General features: G+C 44.3%; 1 protein-coding gene across 2 annotated transcripts in view; it reads left to right on the forward strand.

Annotated features, from left to right (window-relative positions):
* Positions 1–24,159, forward strand: part of fibcd1b (fibrinogen C domain containing 1b) — a 107,143-nt gene extending 82,984 nt beyond the window's left edge. For both annotated transcript variants that reach the window (XM_062412218.1, XM_062412219.1), the window contains 2 exons: positions 19,376–19,555; positions 22,121–24,159. In XM_062412218.1, coding sequence (XP_062268202.1) covers positions 19,376–19,555; positions 22,121–22,386 — 446 coding nt within the window. In that variant the 3' untranslated portion in view covers positions 22,387–24,159. The remainder of the gene's footprint in view (positions 1–19,375; positions 19,556–22,120) is intronic.
* The last annotated feature ends 569 nt before the right edge of the window (positions 24,160–24,728 follow it).

Below are 24,728 nucleotides of genomic sequence, written 5' to 3' on the forward strand. Positions count from 1 at the left end.
TTGTTTCTGCATTCGCATATTTAAAACATTTAGCACTGCAGCCACATTGTGCCGAGTCCCTCCGTGTGTTTACCTTATGCAACAATTTCTGTATTTATTTTTTATCATTTTCTTTCCTCCCTAATCTTTTCCTTTCCCACGGACCCATGCACAAACATATCCTTACACACATTCATCCTCCACAGCAGCCTGTACCAGGATGCAGCATCCTGAGGCTCGTATTTATATTCTTGTCACACAGCAGAAAAACCTAAAGAGGACTGTGGCTACAAAAGAGAGCACGAATCAAAGAACATCACAATTCCTGGGAGAATGACGGCCCATTTTGCCGCACATTGTGTTTCTTTTCTCTATTATCTTGTCTGTGCGCCCTCAGATTTTTGCGATTGAAATAAGCCAGGGAAGGTCAAGTTGACCATGACAAGAATGGCAAAGGCTTTGAATAAACCTGCATCATACTCTTGGGGGCTATTGATAAACCTCCCCCACTTCCTCACCTTTAATATTTTATTTTTTGGCATCTATTCAAACAGAAGGAAGTGAAAAAAAAATACAGTTTAAACAGTTGCTGTAAATGTGCCCCGAGCCTCTATCGCTGAAAAAATCTGCCAAACACTCAAGTCACGTGTCGCAGCTTCTTCTCGGCACCACTACCTTTCAACACTCACAGGCTAGTGGAGGGGGGGGATTTTGCTTCGGGAGGTTTATTACTCTGTTCTTTAGTTATAAATAGGTGAAGCCTCCGCCTCATTTAAAGGCAGGACTCTGCAGTATATTGTCGTACATTAAGAGAAATAGAAGTAAAGGGTATTTGAAAATACTGGAATGATACGTGCCGACAACCTTCGCCGGGATTTGTTGGAGATTAAGTCAATGTTCGCTGGAGTAAGAGAAGGAGGAGAGCAGTAGTCAAGGAGGGAGAACCTCCAGGAGGCTGATGTGAGAGGAAGAGATGCATAAATGGAAGCGTGGAGTGAAAGAAAGGCTAAAGCTGAAAGATTAATGGAAAAAAAATTGCATTTGATATTTTTATACCACTGTATGAATGCGCATCCTCTCCAGGAGCATTGTATCTGATGCGCTGGTACACGTCGGTGCAAACCTAAGTGAGCACAAGCTTATAAACATGCAGAGCCACAAACTCGCATAAGAGGCTGGTTTGGTGTCGAGTCAATAACGGCTGCTACCATGCAGGAAGGTCGCTGCTCGGAGAAACTCTCCAGAAGGCTCGACACAGTCTCCCCCCCCTGAACTCTCTCTGTTCCCGTTAGAGGGAATAAATAGCCTCATTATCCCGCCAGACGCTGGCCATACATCCGCGTGTGTCGCCTCTATTGTTTCTCAAAAGTGCTGCAGAAAAAAAAGTTGTTTGGTCTCCTTCTTGACAAAATAAGGTTCCCTGACCATATTGTAAAAATTATTGGACATTTTAAATTATTTGCACAATATTTTTTGCCACCTGGTCCTTATGATGCTTTGTTCTGCCTGAGGAAGCCAATATACAATTCCTGTTAGTGTGCTGTTTACAGCAGTTGACACCACAGCCCCCAGACTCTACCAGAGAAACAAGTTGTCAGTTTGAATATCCCTCAACTTCCAGTGTGCTCTTTTAACATAGTAGGTAGTTAGCTGATTCACATTAACCACTCACGTCTTCACATCAACACTCGTATTTACTATGTGGTGATAGAACTGCCCTTGAGACACAGAATAAGATCTGATAGGCCAGCATCTCCGAATGTGACTTCCAAGACATTGATAAACAGCCAATGATTATTCTTCCGTCACACTCGTTCAAGCATAATAAAAGTAATAATCCGAAGGTCTTTCTTTATTTTTTGAATAATTTAAGATAAGAAATGATAAGATAACATATGATCCCCACAATGGGGAAATTTGCCATGTTACAAGCATAGATTAATAAGAGGACAGTAACAAATATATACATCAGTTAAGTGATAAGAAGTTAATATGCAATATAAATGCAAAAACATAAAAATCTAAATGTAGTAGAAATACTATACAAAAATTGTAAACAGAGGATATACAATGTGAGAATAAATACAGTGAGACTGATTGCACATTATCCTTGAATTGCACAGACAGCAATGAATATTGCACGGCTAAAAGAGTTTGCAGTCCAGAGTTGTGTGTGGTCTGATGTGTGTAAATATATATATATATAAAGTAATTTGTGTGTTTCTGTAAACCACTTATGACAACTTGAGTCACTGAGAACAATGTGTTTTCAGAATAACTGGAATTCCATATGTGTAAAACCTTTCACTACCCAGTTGCTTCACATTGTTGTAAAGATAACACAGTACCTGTTGTGATCAACTAGAAAAGGCCCAACATCAGGAAAACAGTTGTTTTTTATCACTCGTTTTATGCCTCTCTTTACAGTCGGTATCTGCCCACATATTGTGCCCATGTGGCTCATCCGGCCTGTTGGCTTTGTACCCTGCAGATGTCCTCCCTCCAGTCGTCCTGCCTGATAATTATCACCGAAAAAAACATTTCACGGGGCGGCACAACCACAGTAGCTTGCCACCACTATGTGTAATTCTTTACTACGAGACAGTGTACAGAGTGTTTCATTTAATCGCTGCCATAATAACTGGCTCCACATGAGAAGGCCTTTATGGAGCTCACGCATTGTATTGGTCCCTGACTTCACTTAATGCTGTCAGGAACCTTGGAACGGCACGACACACAATGCAGCAGAGATGTACATGCCGCAAATGATGCTGGTCTGAGTTCAGTGACAAGTGTCCCTTGATGTGGGTGTGTGGGTGCTTTACAATGCCTCATTCGGCCGGATTCACTGCGTCCTCGCTGAAAAGACTTACTTCAACTTCTTTGTCACACAATGAATCATTTCCTTTCAATTACTGTCATATATTTTCCCTTTCACTACATAGAATACATGCTGCCTATGCACACATGTCTTGATACAGACGAACGTTTGAGGATGTGACCAGAAGTGTCGCGTATATACATATACGCGATGGCGCTTTAGATATACATCTAAAGCGCCATAAACCTCTTGCTGTATACGCATCACTTAACGGCTCCTTGCGCTATATGGCATTTGAAGTGTGAGCACATGTGCATTTAAGTGAATTTAATATGCTGATTAAAGTGCCAGCGCAAGCCACAGGGTGCCAGTCAAAACATACCAGGGGGACCGACTGTGGCACGTGTGGAGCCCAGCTGTCAGGATATACAGGGATACGTGACATAATACCATATCACATGACAGAAAAAAAGAAATATAAACTACAATCCCGCTGCAATCTATTATTTAGAGCGCGTGTAAGTGTTTTCAGTTAAAGCTCCTCCAATGCTCCATTCACGTCCGATTAATTATTCAGGAGTGTGATTCCTCCTCAGTGAGTCCGACACACTGATGTTGACTGTCCGGGGATGCAGCCAGCCCGTCCAGCTGAGGCTTTGCCAATCAGCCCCGGCGCTGACACAATGATGCCTCAGCCCCCGTGTTCTGCCTCTGCTTTATTCAGGAGGGTGTGCTGCCTCTGATTGGTGCGACTGTACCCTGGCAGACACTTCATCTGCACTAGACTGCACCGCTGGAGTGGAGATAGGTGCAATTTGCAGCAATTCGGTCGGTAATTTCGATATGTATGAGGACTGGAGCAATTTGTGGCCCCCTCTCCACAAGGCCCGGGTGCTTCATTCGATGCCTCTCATCACCAGCCCCCTGGTGTATTCCTCAACCCTCCCACCCGGTGCTGGTGCTGAAGTGCGGTTTGGCTCATGCGGCAGAAAAAAAAAAAGGGGATTTTATTGTCCAAAAGATGTAAAAATTAAAGAGCAGCGTCCTCTCTTACAGGAATGTTGAATGAGTGCAGATGGGGTGATTGAAAATTTGATTGAGGAACGAGAGAATGGATCAACTAACGACAGCGGCGGGAAACTCTTACAAGCCCCGGACCTCGCCACATTAAACGCTTTCTATTTTGTTTTGTGCAATAATTCATTTCATCATTCTTAGGGGGGGTTTCGAAAGGGCTAATTTGAAAATAGACAACACATTTCCATTACATTGTACGTTACAGGGCCATATTGTTCATGCCTGGTCAGACAACAGCACAACACATGGTTTAACTATTCATAATTTTACAGCCGACTCGACTCCTCTGAGCCCAGACAAGGATACGTTTCTGCTCGATGACATCCGCTGCTGAACTGCTGCTTCATTGAGAATTAGACGCTAACAAAGGGGGGTGAGGCGGTGGTTACTTTGAAAAGCGTGATACTCTCACTGGATTAAACATATGTCTGATGCTTCTTTACAGTTTGTATGGGTTATTACCTCTTTGGAAAGCCCTCCATAGACATTTTTCTCCTCATTCAGCTCTTCAGTTCAGGCTCGGCAACAACCATGCACCCACGGCACTTCTGCAGGTCACAGAATTACTTTTGCCTGTTTGTTTAATTACTGTAATCTTCTTATTCAGCCTAATTCTTCTCCATAAGTCGGGGGGTCTCGTGCAGGGGCGGATCAAGGCGCAGGTCCGGGGGGGGGGGGCTAGCTGAATGGCCCCTCAAGTGCTCCTGCCCTGTTAGTCTTTGTCTGAAAAATAAAGCAGTCACTTTTTAAAGAATTTATACAATACTAATGGATTATGTCGCAATTTATTAAGACTTTTTGGAAGTACACAATGTGAATTTCTTAAAATATAGCCTTAAAGGTGAGTAGCGCCAACAGTAAACAAGGAATTACTTTAATGTTTATTTCATTGAATCAGGAATTGTGCATCTGTTTAATCATCCCCTCGGTGTAAATAGTGGCCCCTTTATGGCCCCTGATTTTGAAACATCCTAGTCCCGCCACTGATTTTGTGGATATCTTTGGGAGCGTAAATGGTCGGATGACGATGATCTAAATTTGAAGGGGAGTGTGATGACTTTTTAAAAATCATAAAATTCTAATGATGTCTGTTGCCTGATCAGCCCTGAACTCTTAGCAACCTCATTACAAGAAAATACCGCTGGAGGGTCGGAGGATTCATGGCCCCATTTGATGCTCTTTTTTTCTCAGGCTCCTCATTACTTTGACCCTGGAATCTGAGAGGGGGGGGGACTTAACAAGACCTTTGCGCTGCCCTTGCCTTGCCTTAATGTTGTCATGTGCCCATGATCAAAGTCCTCATGGCGTCTCAGTTTTCTATTCCATGCTCATCGTGCCTTGCTCTCCACGCCGACTCCCTCCCCATGTTTTTCCTCGCTGTCAGTGTCTCTCCTTCTCATCTAACACATTCTCTCTGCCCAGGTAGATTGGCTGCTTGTTTATGCATTTCACATTTTTTACCATTTCACCCCCTAGGACTCAACCCATCTGGACAGATTAGGAGGTCCACGGCAGAGGCCTTAACAGGCTCTCTTGATTTCTCCCAGGACCCGACCTGGCAGCAAGTTCAGTTCAGTCTTGTCAGTCTTGGGCTAGGTGCAGTTCTACTGCAGCGGATGTCAGGTCTGTGTGGTAAAATGTCTGGTGCCCAAGTGGATCCCAGTTCGCTATCAGCTTGGTTCGTGCTGTGAATAATAATGAGTGAAAAGGTCCAAAAGTGAATATCCCAGGAAAGACGGTATTAACTATGAGGTCGAGCTAAAGGAACGTCATTAGCTGATTAGTACTGGAGCTGACGATCCATCCAATAGTTGTGAAGACATTAGTTACACCGAAAAATGTCAACCTCATGGTGGGACTAGAGGAAAGGGCAAGACCGCAGTGTTCATTCCCTGGGGCTCATTATTGTCTGTAGGAAATTCCATGTCAGTCCATCGAAAGGTATTTCAGTCGTGGACCAAAGATGTGGACCGACCAACCATCTGCAAAGCAAATCTACTAGCTACTCCCAAAATTGCTGAATAAATAGCATCATGCTGTGACTGTAATGTGATCTGTCTGTTTTGGATAATTCATTACTGGTCTTGGTTGACTGTTGGACTGCCGTTGGTTTCCACAGATATATTGGGATCAGGTTCAAAATATTCCAGCAATGAAAACCCCTTGTGGATGTGGCCTATTGTTATTGACATATTCTCTGAACCGATTGGGTCATTTACCGCTGAACCTTGAAGCCTTGTGTCTGATTGAGTGCTGCAAACCGAGTGGATTTGTATTCCCAGTCTCTCACAAATCATTCCCATCAAGGTGGGAGTAGAGAGACGAGCAAGAGCTCATCAGAATAACTACTCATCCCCTTGGATTCACAATTATCTCAATTACATTCAATGGCCATCCTTTCTGTGGTATCCCAGTCTGGACCGAGGTTATGGACCGAACAATCGTCTACAGAACAAACTCGCTATCAAGTCTAAAATTACCTTTTTGAAAGCAGCTGCACATTAAGTCATTTCCCATCATGCTTTGACCTGCATTGTGTTTTCTCTGAAATTCAGTCAATATGGGTCGACCCTCATGTTTTGGATCAGATCTCTTTTTGGGATAATTTATGACTGTTCTCGGTTCCCTTTTGGATTGGTCACTGTCTTAAGGGTATGGGTCTTGATGCATGTTCGTTTTCTGAACAGATCCAGGTCTAATAGTGTATCTGCTAAAAGGTCTGTTTTTAAATAGAGCTTTTCTAGCCACTCAAACTGCTTTACACTACAGTTTTGCCATCCCCTTATTCACACACACATATACATGCAGTGCATCTATTTGCTGCACATTCGGTTATCACACATCATTCATACACTGTTGGCGCAGCCGTCGGGGGCAATTTAGTTCAGTATCTTGCCCAGGGACACTTCAGCACGCGGAATGAAAAACCTTCTGTTGAGAGGACAACCTGTTGTACCTCCTAAGCCGCAGCTGCCCCTGTTCTGAGGCCCTTTGTTAATATTAAGTTGATCATTTTTCATGATTGTTTATTTAATCTCTGAAATAATTGTTTCATCTACTGCGCAAACCTGATGCCTTGTGTCTGAGTGACTGCTGCAGACCTAGTGTCTCTTACCAGTCCTTCCCATCAAGATGGGGCCGCTCCGCTCATTTTGTTTTACCTGAGAGCACCTCTAAATATTAATACGCTCTTCTCCTTGAATTACAGCCTCACATGCCTGCCAACTCTCTCAGCATTTATCTACCTGGCTCTCTGTCACGTCCCCACTTTCCTCCCCTGTATCTCCATTCGCTGCACTTCACTCAGTCTTTCCACCCCAAAGGTTAATTTCTGATGATATCTGATGTGATGGCTTGTTGGCTCTCATTCTCCTCTCTCATGCCTTTTATGACTCTAATCCTGCCACTTGAGCTAAATCCCCCTCCTTTACTTTGCCTGGTATTTGGAAGCATTATGGTTCCGTAGAGACGTGAAGTTGAAAGCAAACCTGACATCTTATATTGACATCTCTCTGAGCCACCTAGCATTTGATGAATTAATCCAACGTGATGCTGCCCGAAATTGAAATCTGCACAACTTCAGAGGTTTAAATTTTGTTGTGTCACCTGTGTCTCCCCTGCTCTTCTTACCATTATCGAATGGATCTAGTTGGAGTGGGACGAACGAGCAGTGGCTTGGCTTTGGCGGAGAGTCTGGTAGCAGTTCGGAGGATTCCTCCCCGTCATGCTGCCGCTTTTGAAGAGCATCTGAAGTCGAACAATAGCATAACATTCAACACAATTACAGACTGTCATTGAAGCATGTTCAAAAAGACTCATAATTATGAGGTGCACCAGTGAAGTGCTGGGAGAAATCAAAGCTGGGAGGAAACGTTTAAACATGCTCCGTGACAACGACAAGTGGCAACAAATGCAGCGCACATTCCAGCAACTCCCCTTTCAAGTTCATCCACTCAGAATGACACCATTAGAAAAGATCCAAGTACGTATTTGCACCTGGAAAATATGAAAACAAAAAACATTTGACTGATTGTTGTTTTGTATCCACCAGTATCCCATCATTATGCACTTGTGCCTTTAAAATGCATAATTAACTTAGCTTAACAATTTTCAACGTGCAACTCGGAGCGGCACTTGCGGTGTTATTACCATCAGTAATCACTGTCAACTGCACAGTGATCGCAGACACTTTGACTTCCTCTTCTGTGCTCAATTATGTCTGCATGAATTATTCTTAAAGCTAAGGCAATGTTTTATGCATAGTTTATTATAACGGGACCTCAATACATGAGGAATTTTTGTGGATCTTAACTGTGAAACAATGAGATGGTGAGAGGGAAGAAAACACGGAGGACATCAGTGAGAAAGTTACATGATTATGACAGATTTTCCGTTGAACGTTCAATCAGTGTATGTGTAATTACACTTATATTATTTGAAATTAGACATGGTGTGAGACGTTATGGTGAGAGGACATTTGACTTGTTCTAATTTTTTCAAAGGGTTGTTTAATGGTTAAGATGTAGCGATTGGGTTATTATTTTAGGGTTAGGCATTTCCTTGTGATGGTTAATGTAAGGGTAAATGGGGGGCATGCATTAGGTTGAGTTACTTTCCAGTATAAACACTGGCCTTGTCAGGACCAGTGGACCTCATGGGGACCAAAGCCCAGTACCAATGAGGTATAGCATATCTAAGCTCCAGGTTAGAGCTAAAATGGGAGATGTGGTTAGGTTAAGGAGCCTGGGTTAGTAATGGTTAAGGGATAAGGTTTTGGTTAGGCTGTCCACAATGAATGGAAGTCAACCCAAAGTCCTAACAAGGATATCTAAGGAAACCTATTTGTGTGTTCTATATTACTTGCCTGGCAGAAATCTTACTTTCAAAGTAAAAGACTCACTTTGCATCCTGCACGTAGCACCAACCCCTGCCTCTCTCTAGCTATTCATAAATAAATGCTAGAATGTAAATAGGAATATGGGGAGAACAAGCTGCAGGTTTAACATACAAACATGAGATCCCGTCGCTCGAGCTTCATCAAAGGCAACATGAGGAAACGTGTGACTTCCTCCGCGTCTCATTGTGAGCTCGCGTTGGCAGCGGCGACGAGACACTGAGCAACTGGTGCTCATTCATTTCAGATGACTAGCTACTGGGAGATGTGATATGACAGAGAGGAGCGTGACAGCTGGCGGGTTGGCAACGAGAGAACTCGGAGCACAGACGCGTTGTATTCACGGACACCTCATCATTTGGAAAGATCACAGAAAAAAAAACATTGACACGTCCATAGATTCTCATTCATTTAGTCCTACTCTAACTGGCTGCAGTTCACGTACATCCCTAAATATTGCACGCTGTGATACACCCACTAAATCAGTGCTGGTCCATAAGTACATGGTTACCCACAGCCCACAGCTACGTCTGTTCCACAGGATTGAGGTTAACAGTGACCTGGACCTGACCGGCTGATATGAGAGTAACTAGCTAACTAACTAAATAGCTCCCAGGACTTTTGAGTTTACATTTTACACACAGCGAATGTTAAATAGCTCAGCATTGCAGACGTGAGGCCAAGAACATAGTTTCTGCCTGTGCCTTAGAGCGGTGATAGTCAGCAAGGAGGACTCACACCCCCGGGGGGATTTCCATCTGCGGTTGCCAGAGGCTACAGGAAAAGACTGTGGAGCCGCTCGACAAATTTGAAATCATGATTTTCTTTTTAATGAAATGTATATCGGCGTATTGAGCCGGCTGCAACGCAAGAATTCCGCGTGTTGGGATTGGGAATTCATGGAGGCTAGTTCAACAAACAGAAAGCTCTAATGGGCAAATGAAAATTGGTTGGAAAAGATATATGCAGATGAAAAATGTTCAAGCTGTTTGGTAAATGTAACTGAGAGGTGTTTGCAGTAAAGAAACCGATTCAATTTTGATGGATGGTAAATATCAGAGAAAGGTTGAGTAATAAATAAACCTAATGAAAATGAAACAGCCAGATAAATGTAAAATATATCCAGTTTTGAATACCTGTCAATGCTAATCAAACACGTTTGCACAAGTGGAGCTGTGTGGGCACATCCTCCAGAAAAGATTTGGAACATAAAGAAGAGGGAAAAGCACATTTTGGCCGACGTCACACTGCTTTAGGAGGTGCTAAAATAAGCCCGGTGCTAACAGACCTGGTTTTATTATCTTGTGATTAAATGTGAAGCTCTGAAGAATTGAACAGTGTCAAAAGTGCAGCGTTGTATCCTGTGTGGATGACATTGCTGTACTTATATCATGTGGTAGGTTGCCGAATCTTAAAATCTTTAATAAAATCGGTTTGAATGTAAGTCTAAGATGGGGATGACTTTTTATTTCTGGACGTTGTGTGCAGAGCTTTTAATAAACGGTCTATGTTGAGAGTGAGGTCAGAATACTTTGTGTTCAACCCATCTGGTTTATCTGCAATTAGGATTTTATAGTCAATGTTATTCAAAAAATAAAACTTTATTAGCTTTCTTATATGCAAGTTTGTAATATTTACTTAGCTGCTATTTTTCTCATACTTAACAGGTCGGCTTATTCCGAGGTTTGTCGAGTAGTCAACACAAACCTCTGACCCAAGTTAACCACATTTCCAACTAAAAGCTCTCTAATCAACTCCATACCAAAGCACAGCAGCAACAAAACAACCAATGTGCGCAGACAAATTTATATAGAGCAAAACCTGCAAACCCCATCTTATGCACAAAAGCATCTTCGATATTCTATTCAGAAAAAATATATAATTTAGTTATTTCCCCTCAAAAGAATTTTATTGCAGACAGACTTTGTCCCCGCAGAATTGTGCAGCGTATACACAGGTCTCATGGAGGATTAACATTTAATTACAGCTTGCATTAGAACACCACCATAATAACCGTGTCTCTGCTGGCTGTCCCTCTCCATCACTTTGATAGCCCTATTGGACTAGCACAGACACAGCTGTGCTTTCAGGCCGCGTCTGCTTCTGTGATCCTGCAGAACTTTGTCACACTCTGCACTTAAACATGACCCTTGACCGCGAAATAATAAAGCACACAAGCCCGAACCCGGACTTCGATTCGGATAATGCCACAGATATATCTGCGATCTCTGTGTGCGGCGAGGCTGCCAGAGGAAAGAGTCACAGATTAGTTGTATAATTCCTTCCTCGCCCTGTCCTCCCACACGCCGTTCATCACCACGACAGAGGCAGCATCTCCACACCTGCAGTCATGCTCCGTCTGCGGCACCGGGAGACGACTCCTGAAGCTGCTGGATTTATATGTGGTGAAAGACCGGTCTGAAACGGGAGGCTCGGCAAGCTTTTTGTCTGCTCAGAAAACCCATAAGGATTCAAAAGGAAACAATATGTCTTAATAATATATCCCAAAATGTCTCCATCTCCGAACATGAAACGAGTGACTCCTGAGAGCAGTAATGAGGGTGCTGTGGGCAAAGTGAACAAACATCCCCGAGATCATTATTCCCAAGGTAGACTCAAGCGGGGGAGCGGCGGCGCGTGTGTTTGCTGCTGAATAAATAGTTCTGCTGAAATGTTCTTTCACTTTAAGAATATTCTGTGCTCGGTGTTGAACAGTGTGGAATCAGTCACTTGTTCACTCAAACACAGGTTCCTTGAGTGTGTCAACTCGACAGAGGCCCCCAAAGAAGATCTCATTTGACACAGTCACCATTTACAGAATAGCCACAAAACATGTATTTAAAAGATGAGCATACCCCTACGTACAAATACTTTGTTACAGTACTTAAATTGCTTTCAGATATTTACAGTATCTGTTCTTCACTTTTACTCCAATCATTTTAACACAAGTATCTGTACTTATACTTATTTCCTAAAAGAAACATGCTTGTTACTTTTGTTTCGAGGCATTCGAGGGGAATTATTCATGTTTTTTTGATTTTGCGTCATCGAGCACCGCCTCTCCAGCATGAGGACAGATTTTAACCTAAATGGACGGAAACACAGAAAAGACAACTCTGTGTTGTGTTTCAGTCAGTGCACATCAAGCACAACACACGTAACACGTTGTAAAGGGCGTGTCAAGCAGAAACAGTCAGGAGAGGGAGACTCAAGTGAAGAGAGGAGGCGCAGCGCATATGTCAGTGACAAGGAGGAACAACATGGAAGACAGTAAAGACGTCTACTACGCAAATGGATCATCCCTGGCCTTAAATTGAGAATATTTAATTCAATTCATTGCACACATTTGCTCCTGGACACTTTTACATGCTCAAAAATCTCTTTCTTTAACCACTGAAATATGAGTGGTTAAAATTAAATAGACTTTGAACTATATTAATGTGACAAGTGTCCCTTTCTCTGCACACATACAACCGGAATATACATCTTTTAACTTTTATACTTTAAGTGCATTTCAGAACCTGTACTTTAAGGCTTTTACTTGAGACTTTTTCTTAAAGTATCTGTACTTCTACTTGGCTTAAGAAAGAGTGCACCTTTACAACCTCTGCCGACAGCCAACATTAAAAATGATTCGCCATATACATGCTGAAAAACCTATCACAACTGCTCCTTGGAAAAGTCTTGAATGTGAACTCGGAGGAGGAAACTGGCAAACAGGCACAGACCCGTCAGAGTTGTGACAGTTAATCTTAAAATTCTTTCGCTTTTTTGTCCCACGAAATGTCACAGATGGCTCCGGGGGAGCAGCAAGCCAGAGAGTTCAGCGCACACCTGTCTCTGTTTTTCTCCCCGTGCGCCTATCTTTTGATGACAAGAGGCGAGCCGACGATAGCAAGCCTCTTCTGTTCCCGGAGAGCAGGCGACAGCGAGCATTTCGGCGGAAAAGGCATGTTCGCAGTCCCACTCAACCAGCACGGCACCCGGTGGCAAAGGGCACGGCGGCCATCTCCGCGGCTATATGGAAATAGTCGCTCACCGTTCTAATTCCCTGCCTGTCCACAATCTCTGTTGAGTAAAACTGCTTGACAGGAAGATAAAGCGGGAGGAAGGGATTGAGAGAAAGGGGGAAGAAAAAAATGATGGGAGGAGGCGGGGAGGAGGAGAAAGAAGAGTGCTGCGGCTTTTCTCCTTTTTTCGGCTGAAACAGTCTCAGGAGCTGCCCCCCAGCAACAGAGGGAGAAAAAGCATGATGAATAATTAACCTCAAGAAATGTCACAAGCCGCAGAGAGAAGTGTAATCATTTCTCTGTTGGGTTTAGAGATCTGTTTTTTATTCTTCTCCTTTGTGCCCCTTAGAGCTTCGCTGAGATCCGAGTACAGGACGGCAACCTGTCCCCTAAAAGCATCCAATACATCCCCCCCCCCCCTACATACTTTTCAAATAAAAGCAAATAAATCATTAATATTTGGGCCTTTTAGCAGCATCGCAGAGACTACCTCGCAGAAGTCCTCTACATTTTTAATCATGTCATTGATGTCAGTCTCATTTGCTGTGAAATCACATATAAAAGAGACGCAATCTCTGGTGGTAATGCTTTAATCAATGTAAGGGAGGCACAGCCATTGTTCCTTTCTAATTCTAGAGAACACAACATGCCTTTTCAGAACGACTAAAAGATAAAAATGATAAATCACCATCTTCATGATCTAAACAATTTGGATTTGTCCTCCTTCCTGTAGACCTCATAACAGTGAAAATGAGTTATGGATCCCCATGACCTAGTTTTAATGAGGTAATAGAAGATATATATACATATATATATATATTATTTTTGTTCTTTTTTTTCCACAGATTTATCACTTTGCTCCCACATGCATTGGTGTGTTCTACATTTAATAGTCTGCTTTTCCCTTGTGGGAACCTGAAATGTAAATATCCATAAGAATGGACATGATGAAAGTTATGCTTCTGGAAGGCAGCTGCACACGACTGGTACCACACCGATGATTTAATGGAAATTAATGGATAAAGATTTCCGTCCCACCGGAGCACTTGTTAATCAGGTTCACTCTAAATACGATTTTTTATCAGTAAACACATCGATCGCTCATAATGAGATGCTGATTTTGCCAGTAGTATTTATCTTCTCCCGCTGATGACATTGACTAATTATCATTGAGCTGTTTTGCATCCGATTTGTGATCATCTCCTTAAAGATAACACTGTAGGGGTTTACACCAAACAGTTACTTGTGTCTGCACGTATAAATTATTTCCCCACTGTAGCTGTAACTTAAAAACCAACGGCAATAATATTATTTCACAGTTTGTTATACAACATCACTGTTCAAACTCTGTGTGTAAATACACATCGGGCGGGGACGGCACATTTAGTTTCTCGTCCTATCTTTATTCATGCCTTTCACTTTGAGAGCATTATTTCCACATTTCACATTCAGATTTTCGCAGCCCTGTCCCTCCAGACCCTGCCCTCTCTCTCAAATAGCCCCAGCTTGCGTGCAGCTTTGCTTCACTTCTGCTCTAACCTGGTATCTCTGCACTCAGACTGAAGCACAGGACATTTGTGCTTCAACCGTAGATCTGAGTCCCTCACTCACACTTTTCATTTTTTTTCCTCTCAGTCTTGGATTGCTTGTTGAATTACCCCATGTTTATTTCCCAGCCAACTGAATGGCAGGTGTGACACAGACCGCTGTTTCATTAAGGGGCGTGTTTGCTTTGCAGTGTCCGTTACAGACTGTTACGATTGAACCAGGTTCAATCAATCACTTAAATGTTTGTTAATGTTTGTATGGCCCATATTCACAAATCACAGTTTGTGAATATGGGCAGCAGTGAGTATAATGGCAATAACGGAACTTAAAGCAACTTATTTACCTGAAATCAGTTTGATGGTTCACTGCCTTGGAATAAAGAAATGGCGCCGCTCCTTTTTGCCACTCCTCGCCCCGAACGTCTTGCTCTGTGAAACTTTGGTGAGCGGGTGAGAGAAATGTACCAATATTTGCTGCCTCTGTAAGGCTGGATGTCCAGGTGGAAAAGCCCCTCGTGAAAATAATACTTTCAAACTATGAAAATATGCACAATTAGAACGATAATAATGACCTGCCAGGGATTTAAATAAAAGAAAAACAAACCGCTATTAAAAAATGGCCTTTGAAATGAACCTGTTGTCGGATTGAAGAGTGTGAAGGAAGCGCACCCTAATTGCTCATCTAAAGTGTGTAGGAGGAGAGAATTGTTTTCCCGGCTTTCTGCTAAGCTCCTATTTAACGGCAAATCAGTTAGAAGAGGGAAGAGTCTCTCCCCAGCGGAGCAATCAGCATGTTAATACTGCAGCAAAACACCTTAAAATTCTCCCTTGCATTAGAACTCCCATTTTGAATAACCTAACAATAGCATTTAATTAACAGAGAGTTACACCTGAGCATTTAGACTTGAACCAAAGTAGTCTCTGTTGTTATTTCACTTATCTTCCTCTTTAATTATTCCGAGTTAGAGTCTCACTGAGATTCTCTGGGGCTTTAATTAGGGAGTGAATTAAAGTTATGTAAATACAGTTTGAAGCCACGGACTCTTTAAATAGAGTTGTGTTGCATCTGGGATATTTTTTTTCTTCTCCTCTCCTGAAAGGGAAAACAAGTCTGTCGTTTGAAGTTTGTCAAGTCACTCCAGGGCACTTTTCCCTGAGGTGTTTGTGTGGATTGATACTTTCTCTCAAAGGCCCACGACACCGAAGCTATTTCTGCGAGCGTCAACGTCCCCGTTTCTGTGAGGGCACGTGACAATGGGATGCACGGGACTATTTATGTTCTCGTGTAGGAATTAGCTGCACACTGGCGTGAGTCACCTGCGCATTCGTGACTGAACTTACCTCCCAATTGGGCGAGACTCTATCCAAACTAAGTGCCCGGGCTCAGCCTGTTTCTGGACAGTAATGGATTCTCTCCGCTGTGCTTGACGTCAAATTAGCCCTAAACTTTGGACAATGGGCTCTCTGAGTGCCACTCTCGACCATGATGGAATTCCCATTAGGCGAAGCAAGTCGAAAGGTTTGCGAGCCTTAAACGCGTTCGTTTGGTGATGATTGTGGTCGGCGGTGAACCGACTGGGTCTACGAGTCCATTAAAACCCCTGCATTCCTGTGGAGCAGTCGCTTTCATGCTCGATTCCCACTCACATTAAAGGGGAGTAAAACAAACCCTTCAGCCGGCGACTGCAGCCCGAAGCTCCCTCAGCATGCATCGGAGAAGCCGAGACTCGCTTCTTCACCAGGAAGCCTTTGAAGCTTCTCCATCAATGCGCGCTTTCAAACAGCGTCGCCTTTTTGTCTCCCAAAACAAACGTGGCGGATGCATAGAGTGCACTTGTAAGCACGGGAGAAAAGGCTGGTTAACAGAGTCTCGAAGCGGAGTTTAACTTTTGTTTGTCTTTCCTGCATTTTCTTTTTTTTTTTTGGTCTTTTAAAGCAGGCCCAGGTTGAGGAGCTCCTCCCCTGCTCCTCTCTGCCTGACACACTATTCCTCTTTGTAGCTTTGATCAACCCAGCAGAGGAAAAGTTGCCGTGGGAAGAGCCATCACTCCGACACAGCGGGGGCAAACGCAGAGCAGGAGGGGGCAACGAAGACGGGACGGGAGCCCCTTTCCCTCCGGCGCTTTCTGTCTCGTACGCTCATTCTAAAGGATCGGGGAACAATTAAAGGATCGGTTCAGGGGCATCGCATGAAGAGATGGCAAGCTGGAATCGTTCAGAGTTGAGACAGGTGGATGGAAACTGTGAGAGTATCTACAGGGGTTTTTCTTCTCTTTGTTCAAGAGCATGGTCTTTGAGTTTTGAGAACAGGACTTATTGATTCAGTTTTTGAAAGCTGTAAAAACATTGATATTTTGGTCTTTTAGCCGCCTCCAGACTCAAGATCTTTGATTTTGCAAGACATTAAAGAAACAACACTAATATTATAATAATACATTTTATTTATAGGGCCCTTTCACAGTAGAACTGAAGCTGGAGCCAGGGCCGGTCTTTCCTACAGGCGACATAGGCGGTTGCCTAGGGCGCCACTCAGAGGGGGGCGCCAAAAACTGCGCCGGGCAAAAACAAAAAATCAAAAAAATATATTTTTCATTAGAGAAATCAGTAAATGACAGCAGCACTCAGGAGGAACGTTTGGCACGGGAGCAGCTTCACCCCGTCCTGTCTCTTTGGGGGTTCCGCCCACATGCCAGGTGCAGTCTGGATGAGGAACTGAATGCTCCGTGTCTTTACTGCTGCTGCATTCATCCTGTATTCTACAGGTTAGGGTTAACCTACAGGTTAGGGGACACCTAACCTGTGTCATTGAGACGTGTTGATGTTGTTTTGATTATCAACTTAGAGTTAGACTGGTGAAACTTAGAAACTCCGCTGGGCAGTGAGGCGGGAGACAGTTGCGCACTAGGTGGGCGGGGCTACATTCGCGTGTATAGGTGTTTATTTTACCTGCACGTCGTCTTGCGCCAGGAGTGAAGCTTGCCTAGAGCGCCAAGTTTGCTAGGGCCCGCCCTGGCTGGAGCTCAGGAAAAATCGTAGCACAGGAAAGGGCTATTTGAGTGCGAGTGCAGTGAGAGCATTTCAAAATCTAAACGGGAAATCAAAACGCCCTCCTCCTAAACTGAAAGATCACACGCTTTAACAGAAATAGGGGGGGGGGGGGGGGGGGGGGAGTGTCTCATTTACGAAATGGGCTCCAGAAGTGATTACCCACGAGCAGAGACACACAATCAGGGATCGGAAAGAGAAAACAGACTCTTCTCCAAAGACGAAAAGAAAACGTTTAGGGTTTAATGGTTCTACGATGATGATGGAAATGAGGTTCAATCGAAGGTAATCCTTCTACTCGTGGCTAACTGTGGGCATTAATGAGCTGGGCCCTGACTCTTAATCATAAGCATAAAATCTGAGGTTAATAGGGACTTTCAGATGTGTCACTGACCAAATCTTTTTATACACAACAAATAACTTTTACCTGCAAAACCCTATAACTCTTTCCCGCAATTATTTTGTCCGTTCCTGCGAAAGAGAATTTGGAGTAATGATGACTCCAACCCCGTTAGCCCTCTCGTTTAAATGGAGTACATTACATCAGCCTTCTGAGTCCTGACCTGACCGGTTTATGAAAACACTGCAGTTTGTTTTGCTCTCCCTTTCTCCCTGAACTGACCTGAAGGGAAAGTGAAAACTCTCACATCGCCGCAGTGAAAAGCGTGACGGAGTCAGGCTCTGTGTATGTTCATTATCAGGAGGCCACGGATGTTGTTGACCTCGCCATTAAATTTTAAAAATCTCTCTTCAATATTAAAAACTGTGACTTTGATATCAAGTCAGGGCACAGTCTTTAATGTTCGCGAACACCAAGGGCAATAATCCAAACACGAGTACAAGTAGCTTCTCCTCTGGGTGAACCCCTGCTAGTCCGTGAATCCATTCAAGCCTTCTGGTTGTTTTTCTCTTTAAAATGTATCTTTGTGAACGATTTTAGCCTGACAATAAAACATGTAACCTTGTGATATTATAGATTTTTTTATGAATAACTTAACTCTCACCTCACATAGCTTCGATTTTACGAAATCTCCTCTTAACCTTGACACCTTGACATAGAGAGATGAAAGCACGACAAATCCACAATCTCCAATCATCCCTTAATGCAATTTAGTTATTTTGTTAAACAGAATTACTGACATAAATAGTTGACATATTCATATTTACTACATAATGAGAAAGATCCAGGACCATGTGGGGACCTGTCATGTCCTCCATCTTTATATAAGTGAAGCCACATAATCTCCAGCATCCTCTGGTGGCAGGATGCAGTATAGGTCATAAATCCCCCACTCCTCCATGTTGGATGGGATGGGGGTGCAAACGGAAAAGTTGAAGAAAACGTCAAATCATTTTTGGTTAAAGATGGTTTCTGTCATTTTTAGTAGTTATCACACTGATGTATGTCCAGGTGCCCATATTTAAGTTTTAGCAAGTTATGAGATGTTATATTGTGGTAAAATGGCTTCTTGGTCAAGCATGTATGCTACCGGGGCCTCCCCGAATTCCCTGCAGACACTGCCTCCAAATGAAGATGGCTGCTTTCATTTGTGGATAATGGGTGGACTGGAGAAGTGTCACATTTAAAGGTTCCTGTACATACTATGCCCAGGACCAATATCTAGTAGTGGCTGATCAATAAAAACACTTATACAGAAAACTGTAGATTCCTGGTTCCAACTATGTGTCGGTGTGAAATCAACTTTTTTTCTAAAGTCATTCCTTCATTTCACGTATATTAAATTCTGTGCGTTCGGCTGGTCTCTCCATCCTCATTGCAAAGTCCAGTATGAGCAGCCGACACTCTAATCTGGTCTTGGCAAGAAACCCTACACATGCAACAGGAGACTCTAAATGGGCCAAAAACCATATTACGGCTTATTTCCAGAAAGCGTGCGGCGCTGAGAGGCTTCTGAAATAGCTTTATATTGTTTGCCGAGAACAATGGTGGTACTTTGCGAAAGGATTGCTTTTTTAGCCTGTGTCTTGTTTCCTCCTGCAGGGCTGAAGCAGATCCATGCCCTGTCCATCCAGGGCAACTATGAGCTGCGTATCGACTTGGAGGACTTTGAAAACAGCACCGCATACGCCCAGTACGCCACCTTCGGGGTGGGCCTCTTCTCGGTGGACGCCGACGATGACGGATACCCTTTGACTGTGGGAGACTATTCTGGAAACGCAGGTATGTGCACACACTCTCTGAACTAGTTCAACTTTGCTTGCAAGGATTGTTTTTCGCTGAAACTCTTATTAGTCAGTTTCTTTTTTGAAATTTAACCCAATTGTGAACTCCCAAGTCACAACAGTGGGGTAAACTTTACGCCAACTTCGAGCACACGCTGCCACCAACTCAAATAATAGTGTGTTATTTTTAAAGTGCACTACCCGTGTCCTCTTGTTAAAGCAGGGCGACAGAGGGACCGCTAGCGTCTGCGTCCCTGGTCCCAAAACCGTCAGATCCACGGCAGCTCCACGTCCCCTTTATTCAATTACAGACAATTAATTGCACTGTTTGACCTGCAGAGTAAACAAAAACAAATAACTTCTATTGAAATGATAAGCAATTTAGAGGATCTATTGGGAGCCCTGCTGTGAGATGGAATGGGGACAAATATGAGATATGGAGCGGCGGCGGTAAAAGGGAGGAAGGAGGGAGTAGCTAGGATGGAGGAATGGAGGGGACAGGTGCAAGGAAGGCAGGAAGTATATATGAGGACAGAGGTGACTCAGGGACAGGGGAGGCACACAAAATGAATAAAGGAAACTAGAGGGGGAGAGGAAAATGTGTTTGGTGTGCAATTCTTTTTTTTGTTGCCCAAACACAGTCTGCCAAAAAAAAGTCCTCCCGGCCTGTCTTCGGCGCAGCCCGACCTTGAGCCCATCCGCTTGTTATGCGTTCACAGCCGAATGAAGGGAACTGAAACTCTCTCAGGACGCTCGCCTCAGCTCCCTCAGCTCCTGTTATTATCATTATTAGTAGAGCTCTGCTGTGGCCGCTCTGCGATCAGCTCATTCGGTTTGGGAGCAGCTGGATCTTAATGGGCAACAGAGGAGGCCGCCGGCCCCCGGCCACTGAGGTGACATCCGGAGCCTTGCAAATGAGCCTTTAAGTGTTTCCCTTTTTTATATTGTTTCCTCTTTTCTACATCCTTGAGCCCTTCCAGTTTCTCCCCCTTTCCATTTCTCACCCCCCGCCTACTCTTTTTCTCCTAATGTCGACCAGCACACAACATGAATATCAGACGTATCTGTCAGATTATTCTCTCCTGCCGTCTGGTTGCCATGGTAATGCCAAATGGAGAGCAGAGGAAGACAGAGAGAGAGAGAGAGAGGGTGAGGCGCTGGCCGGCCACATCCTGGGCAATTAGGGGTTGTTTGATGCCCTGACAAGCTGTTAGCCATCACCTGATAGCTGGTGAGCCGTCTCTCATTCTGCACTCAGCTCTGTCCTTCTCTCCACTTCTGGTCACAGTGTGAGGCCGGCTCTACGAAGAAAGCAGGGCACCGACAGCGGCGGGGGGGCTATGGGGAGTTTACTCAACATTATGAGCTCTCTCAACATCCATCTGCCGGGATCTGTACCGCAGTGTCTGTCCAGCGCGGACGCTGCTCCCGCTGTACCTGCGAGCCCCTCGGAGCACCGGCTGGTAAATCACTTATCGACGTCGAGGGTCGGCCGGTGACAAATCCTTATTAAGTGATCTTCTCGGCTCGGCTGTTTGATTGTGCAGGTCCGTCTCGCCGTGCAGGCCGTGATTAAAGACACTTAAGGGGATGCAACTTGCGTCTGCGTGCCGCATTCCTGCAGTGGTCTTTCATCACTGTCATAATCACAATTACAGGTTGCAAGAAACGACGCCCCCCCCCCCCCCCATTGGCTTGTGCGTATAATTTGTTTCTGTGGCGAGAAAAATATGTAAAAAGATGCAAGAATGAAGTCGACGCGTGTGATTATGTTTTTGTTTCCCGTCCTCTAATTACATTTCCGTCCGCTCACTGACGGACGCACATTCTGAAGAAGTCATGCGTGGGGGGTGTGGGGCGTGGGGGGAGCGAAATTATCAAAAAGATGGAGATAAAAAGGTCACAACAGAACCTTTGATAAATTGGCTACAAGGCTTCCTGACCTCCCGCGTTAGATAATGAGACTCGATCCTCCGGAGAACTGCAGAGTTTTATTTTATTTCTTCTGTCCTTCGCCCTCTCTGTACGGGAATGATTAATTGAAAGGTCCTCAGCCATTGTGAATTTAATTAGTTGGTGGACATGTCTAATTACTGGTTTCTGGGATCAGATCCAATTGTGTGTACTGGTATGTGAGAGGATGCAAACATGCTTCAAAAAGTCAAATTCCTCAGTTCGTGACTTCTCGTTTCAATCATCTAATGCAGACTTTTAACCCATTTAGAACGGGCACAACATAATCGTGTCCCATTGTGACATATCTGTGTATATACACCTTTAGGACCAGGTGCAACATATGCCTTTGACCCCCGAGTGGAACACAAGTGTATATATATGCCTTTGAGACTGGTTGCAAGGTTTACATACTTCCCTTTATAGCTCTCATCCAGGATATTGTCTTCAAAACATGTTACTGGTCAAAAACATCATGATTAACTGAAAGACATTGCATTATGAGATAGTTCAGGAGTAAGCCTGTGTTGGAGTAAGTTCTTAATCAGTTCTTTGTATCCTTTCTTTTCACATATTAAAACTCTGTTGTGCATCTCTTCTCCCGCCCTAGGTGACTCTCTACTGAAGCACAACGGGATGAAGTTCACCACCAAAGACCGGGACAACGACCACTCGGAGAACAACTGCGCCTCCTTCTACCACGGTGCCTGGTGGTACCGCAACTGCCACACCTGCAACCTCAACGGCCAGTACCTGCGCGGCCAGCACACGTCCTACGCAGACGGCATCGAGTGGTCCTCCTGGACGGGCTGGCAGTACTCACTCAAGTTCTCCGAGATGAAGATACGGCCCACCCGCGACACTGAGAAGAAGTGACACTGAGAAAGAGAGAATAAAAAAATATTTTTTTCCAAACATTACAAACCAGACAGCTAGAGGCAGAATAATTTGTCTTGATATTGTTTCTACGCTAAAAACATACCTCTTTTGAGTTTAGTTTTTTTTTGCTCCCGATGTCTCTCATCCTTCTTCCTCTTCCTCCTCCATCAATCGGCTACAGAAGTCACGCTGGCTGGCTCAATCCTTCCCCCTGCTCCCTTTCTTTGAAAAGAAAATAATGTATTCGCGGCGCTCTCATTCTGACATCCTCCCATTCACACAAAAAAAACTTTAGACCAGAGCCCTGGGCGCCGCACAGTCCACTGCCCAAGCTTTACTCAGTTTGACATGGCGGTCCAAACTTCCCCTACAGCATCACACACCAGTGATTTCCTCCTGGCATGTAACTCTGACCTCCCATCTGTGCTGACATGGCACTTAGACTGTCGTTCAGTCTCGCAGGGACACAGGAAGGGAATGGAAAGGAAGTGCAGTGTCTCAGCAGCGATGAGGCGACAGGGCAGTGGTAGGACATGTCCCATTTATCAAGCAGCGAAGAAGAAGAAGAAGAAGAAGAAGAAGAAGAAGAAGAAGAGCAGGGTCTCGGATAATGAGAGACAGAGAGAACGAGGAAGCGGTTTAAAGAGGGTTAAACTAGTCGAACAGGAGGAGGGCCGGGTGAATCAAAAGAGGGTGGAAGTAGGAGATGCGGTTGAAAAAGAGGAGTGAGGGAGTAAATGAAAGAGGAAGGGGGCAGACGTAGGATCTCGTTCATCCGACTTGGGCCATTAGGGAGCATATTGGGCACTGTCTGATCTGCCTGCCAGCTGAGGGATGGCCAAGTGATGCCGCACTCACAGATGGTAGCCCAGCACTCTGCGTGCATGTGTGTTTGTGTAGGTGTGTGTGCCGCGGATGTAGACAGAGAGTTTTCCCAACTATCGGTTTCCTGTCGGGGGTTCAGTGGAGCGTCTCGAATAACTACAGTGTTTAGACTTAACATGAAAACATGAAGCACGGCCGGCAAACCTTCACTCTCTCCATCAGCCAATTAACATCAAATAACATAAACCCCTGACGTATGTACCTGTAAGACACTGGCAGCCGTTAGAACGAGACCTCGGGATCACAGAATGAATGTTTCATCAAAAACACTGTCTCATTTCCCCCCCCCCCCCCTCTTTTTTAGATTGTCAGACATGGTACCTCAGCTCCCATTCCCAACGTCTGTATGTTTACTTCTTTTTTCTCTCTCTCTTTCAGGGGATTATTATGGGATTTGTTTGTGTGACGCAGTTTGACTCGTCATGCAAAGAGAACTAGTTGCTGTAAAATAAGATCTGTCGCTCTCAATCACGTTGTTTTTCTTTCTTTTTGAGTAGGAATTCTAGTATTGCAAAAGTAAAAATTGCCTAAAGCAAACAAAAAAAAAAAAAAGGACGACAGCAAAGAAAAGAAAAGAAAAAACACTTTGGCGGAAAAGTGGATTCCAGAAATGTTCCGTCCCTCTTGTCGGTGAATCCACTTTTTTGCAGCTTCATCGGTTTATCTTTTGGATGTACTGAAAGCTTTAAAAAATATCTGTAGATTCTATTGTACAGTGTGTATGACTTTTAGAGCATGTGAATCTGTTTTCTTACTACGCTAAAACACAAAGAGAACTGAAGCACATGGACTCAAACAAAATCCACCCGGTTATAAGAAAAGAAAAAAAAGTTCATAAACAAAGAAAATAGATGTATTCACAGAACCCCCCCCCCCCCCCCCCCCCTCCCGCTGAGCGACAGGTGGGAGTAGCGCCTGCGATGCTCCGAATGCGGGCGACAAACGGAGGAACGTGATTACGCCTCGAGCACACGCCCATTCAATACAGCACAAATATGACAGAGGCACAATATGGGAGGGATTTGGAACCTCCCGGCACAAAAAAAGCTGTGTCGCCGGATGCTTTGCGACCTCTCTGACATCTTGGCTTTCGGAGAGTCCTTTGGCAAACAGCGGGGGAGTTTTTCTTTCGGATGTGTGCTGAAGAGGGTCGCCCCAGCTGACAGGCGATTTTAAATGTGTAGCACACGGGCAGGGCTGCTCTGAATAACCTCTTGACACTGGGAACAGCTGTGACTTCTGCTGTCATCGCGGCTGCTCGGGAACAATCTCCCGTCGCTGTCTCCGCAGCTCCCGGCTGTGTGACTCGACGGGTTCCTCGACATCCAAGCACAGACACGTGACAGACACCTGCTGGCGTCATGGCACAGAGGGACGAGATGGGATCGAGTCGGAAGATTTAAGATGAGATGGAAAATGTGTGAAGCCTCTTTAGGAGACGGAGTCAGACTGCG

This window comes from Platichthys flesus, chromosome 19 (genome assembly GCF_949316205.1).
Source record: "Platichthys flesus chromosome 19, fPlaFle2.1, whole genome shotgun sequence".
NCBI classification, from domain to species: Eukaryota; Metazoa; Chordata; class Actinopteri; order Pleuronectiformes; family Pleuronectidae; genus Platichthys; species Platichthys flesus.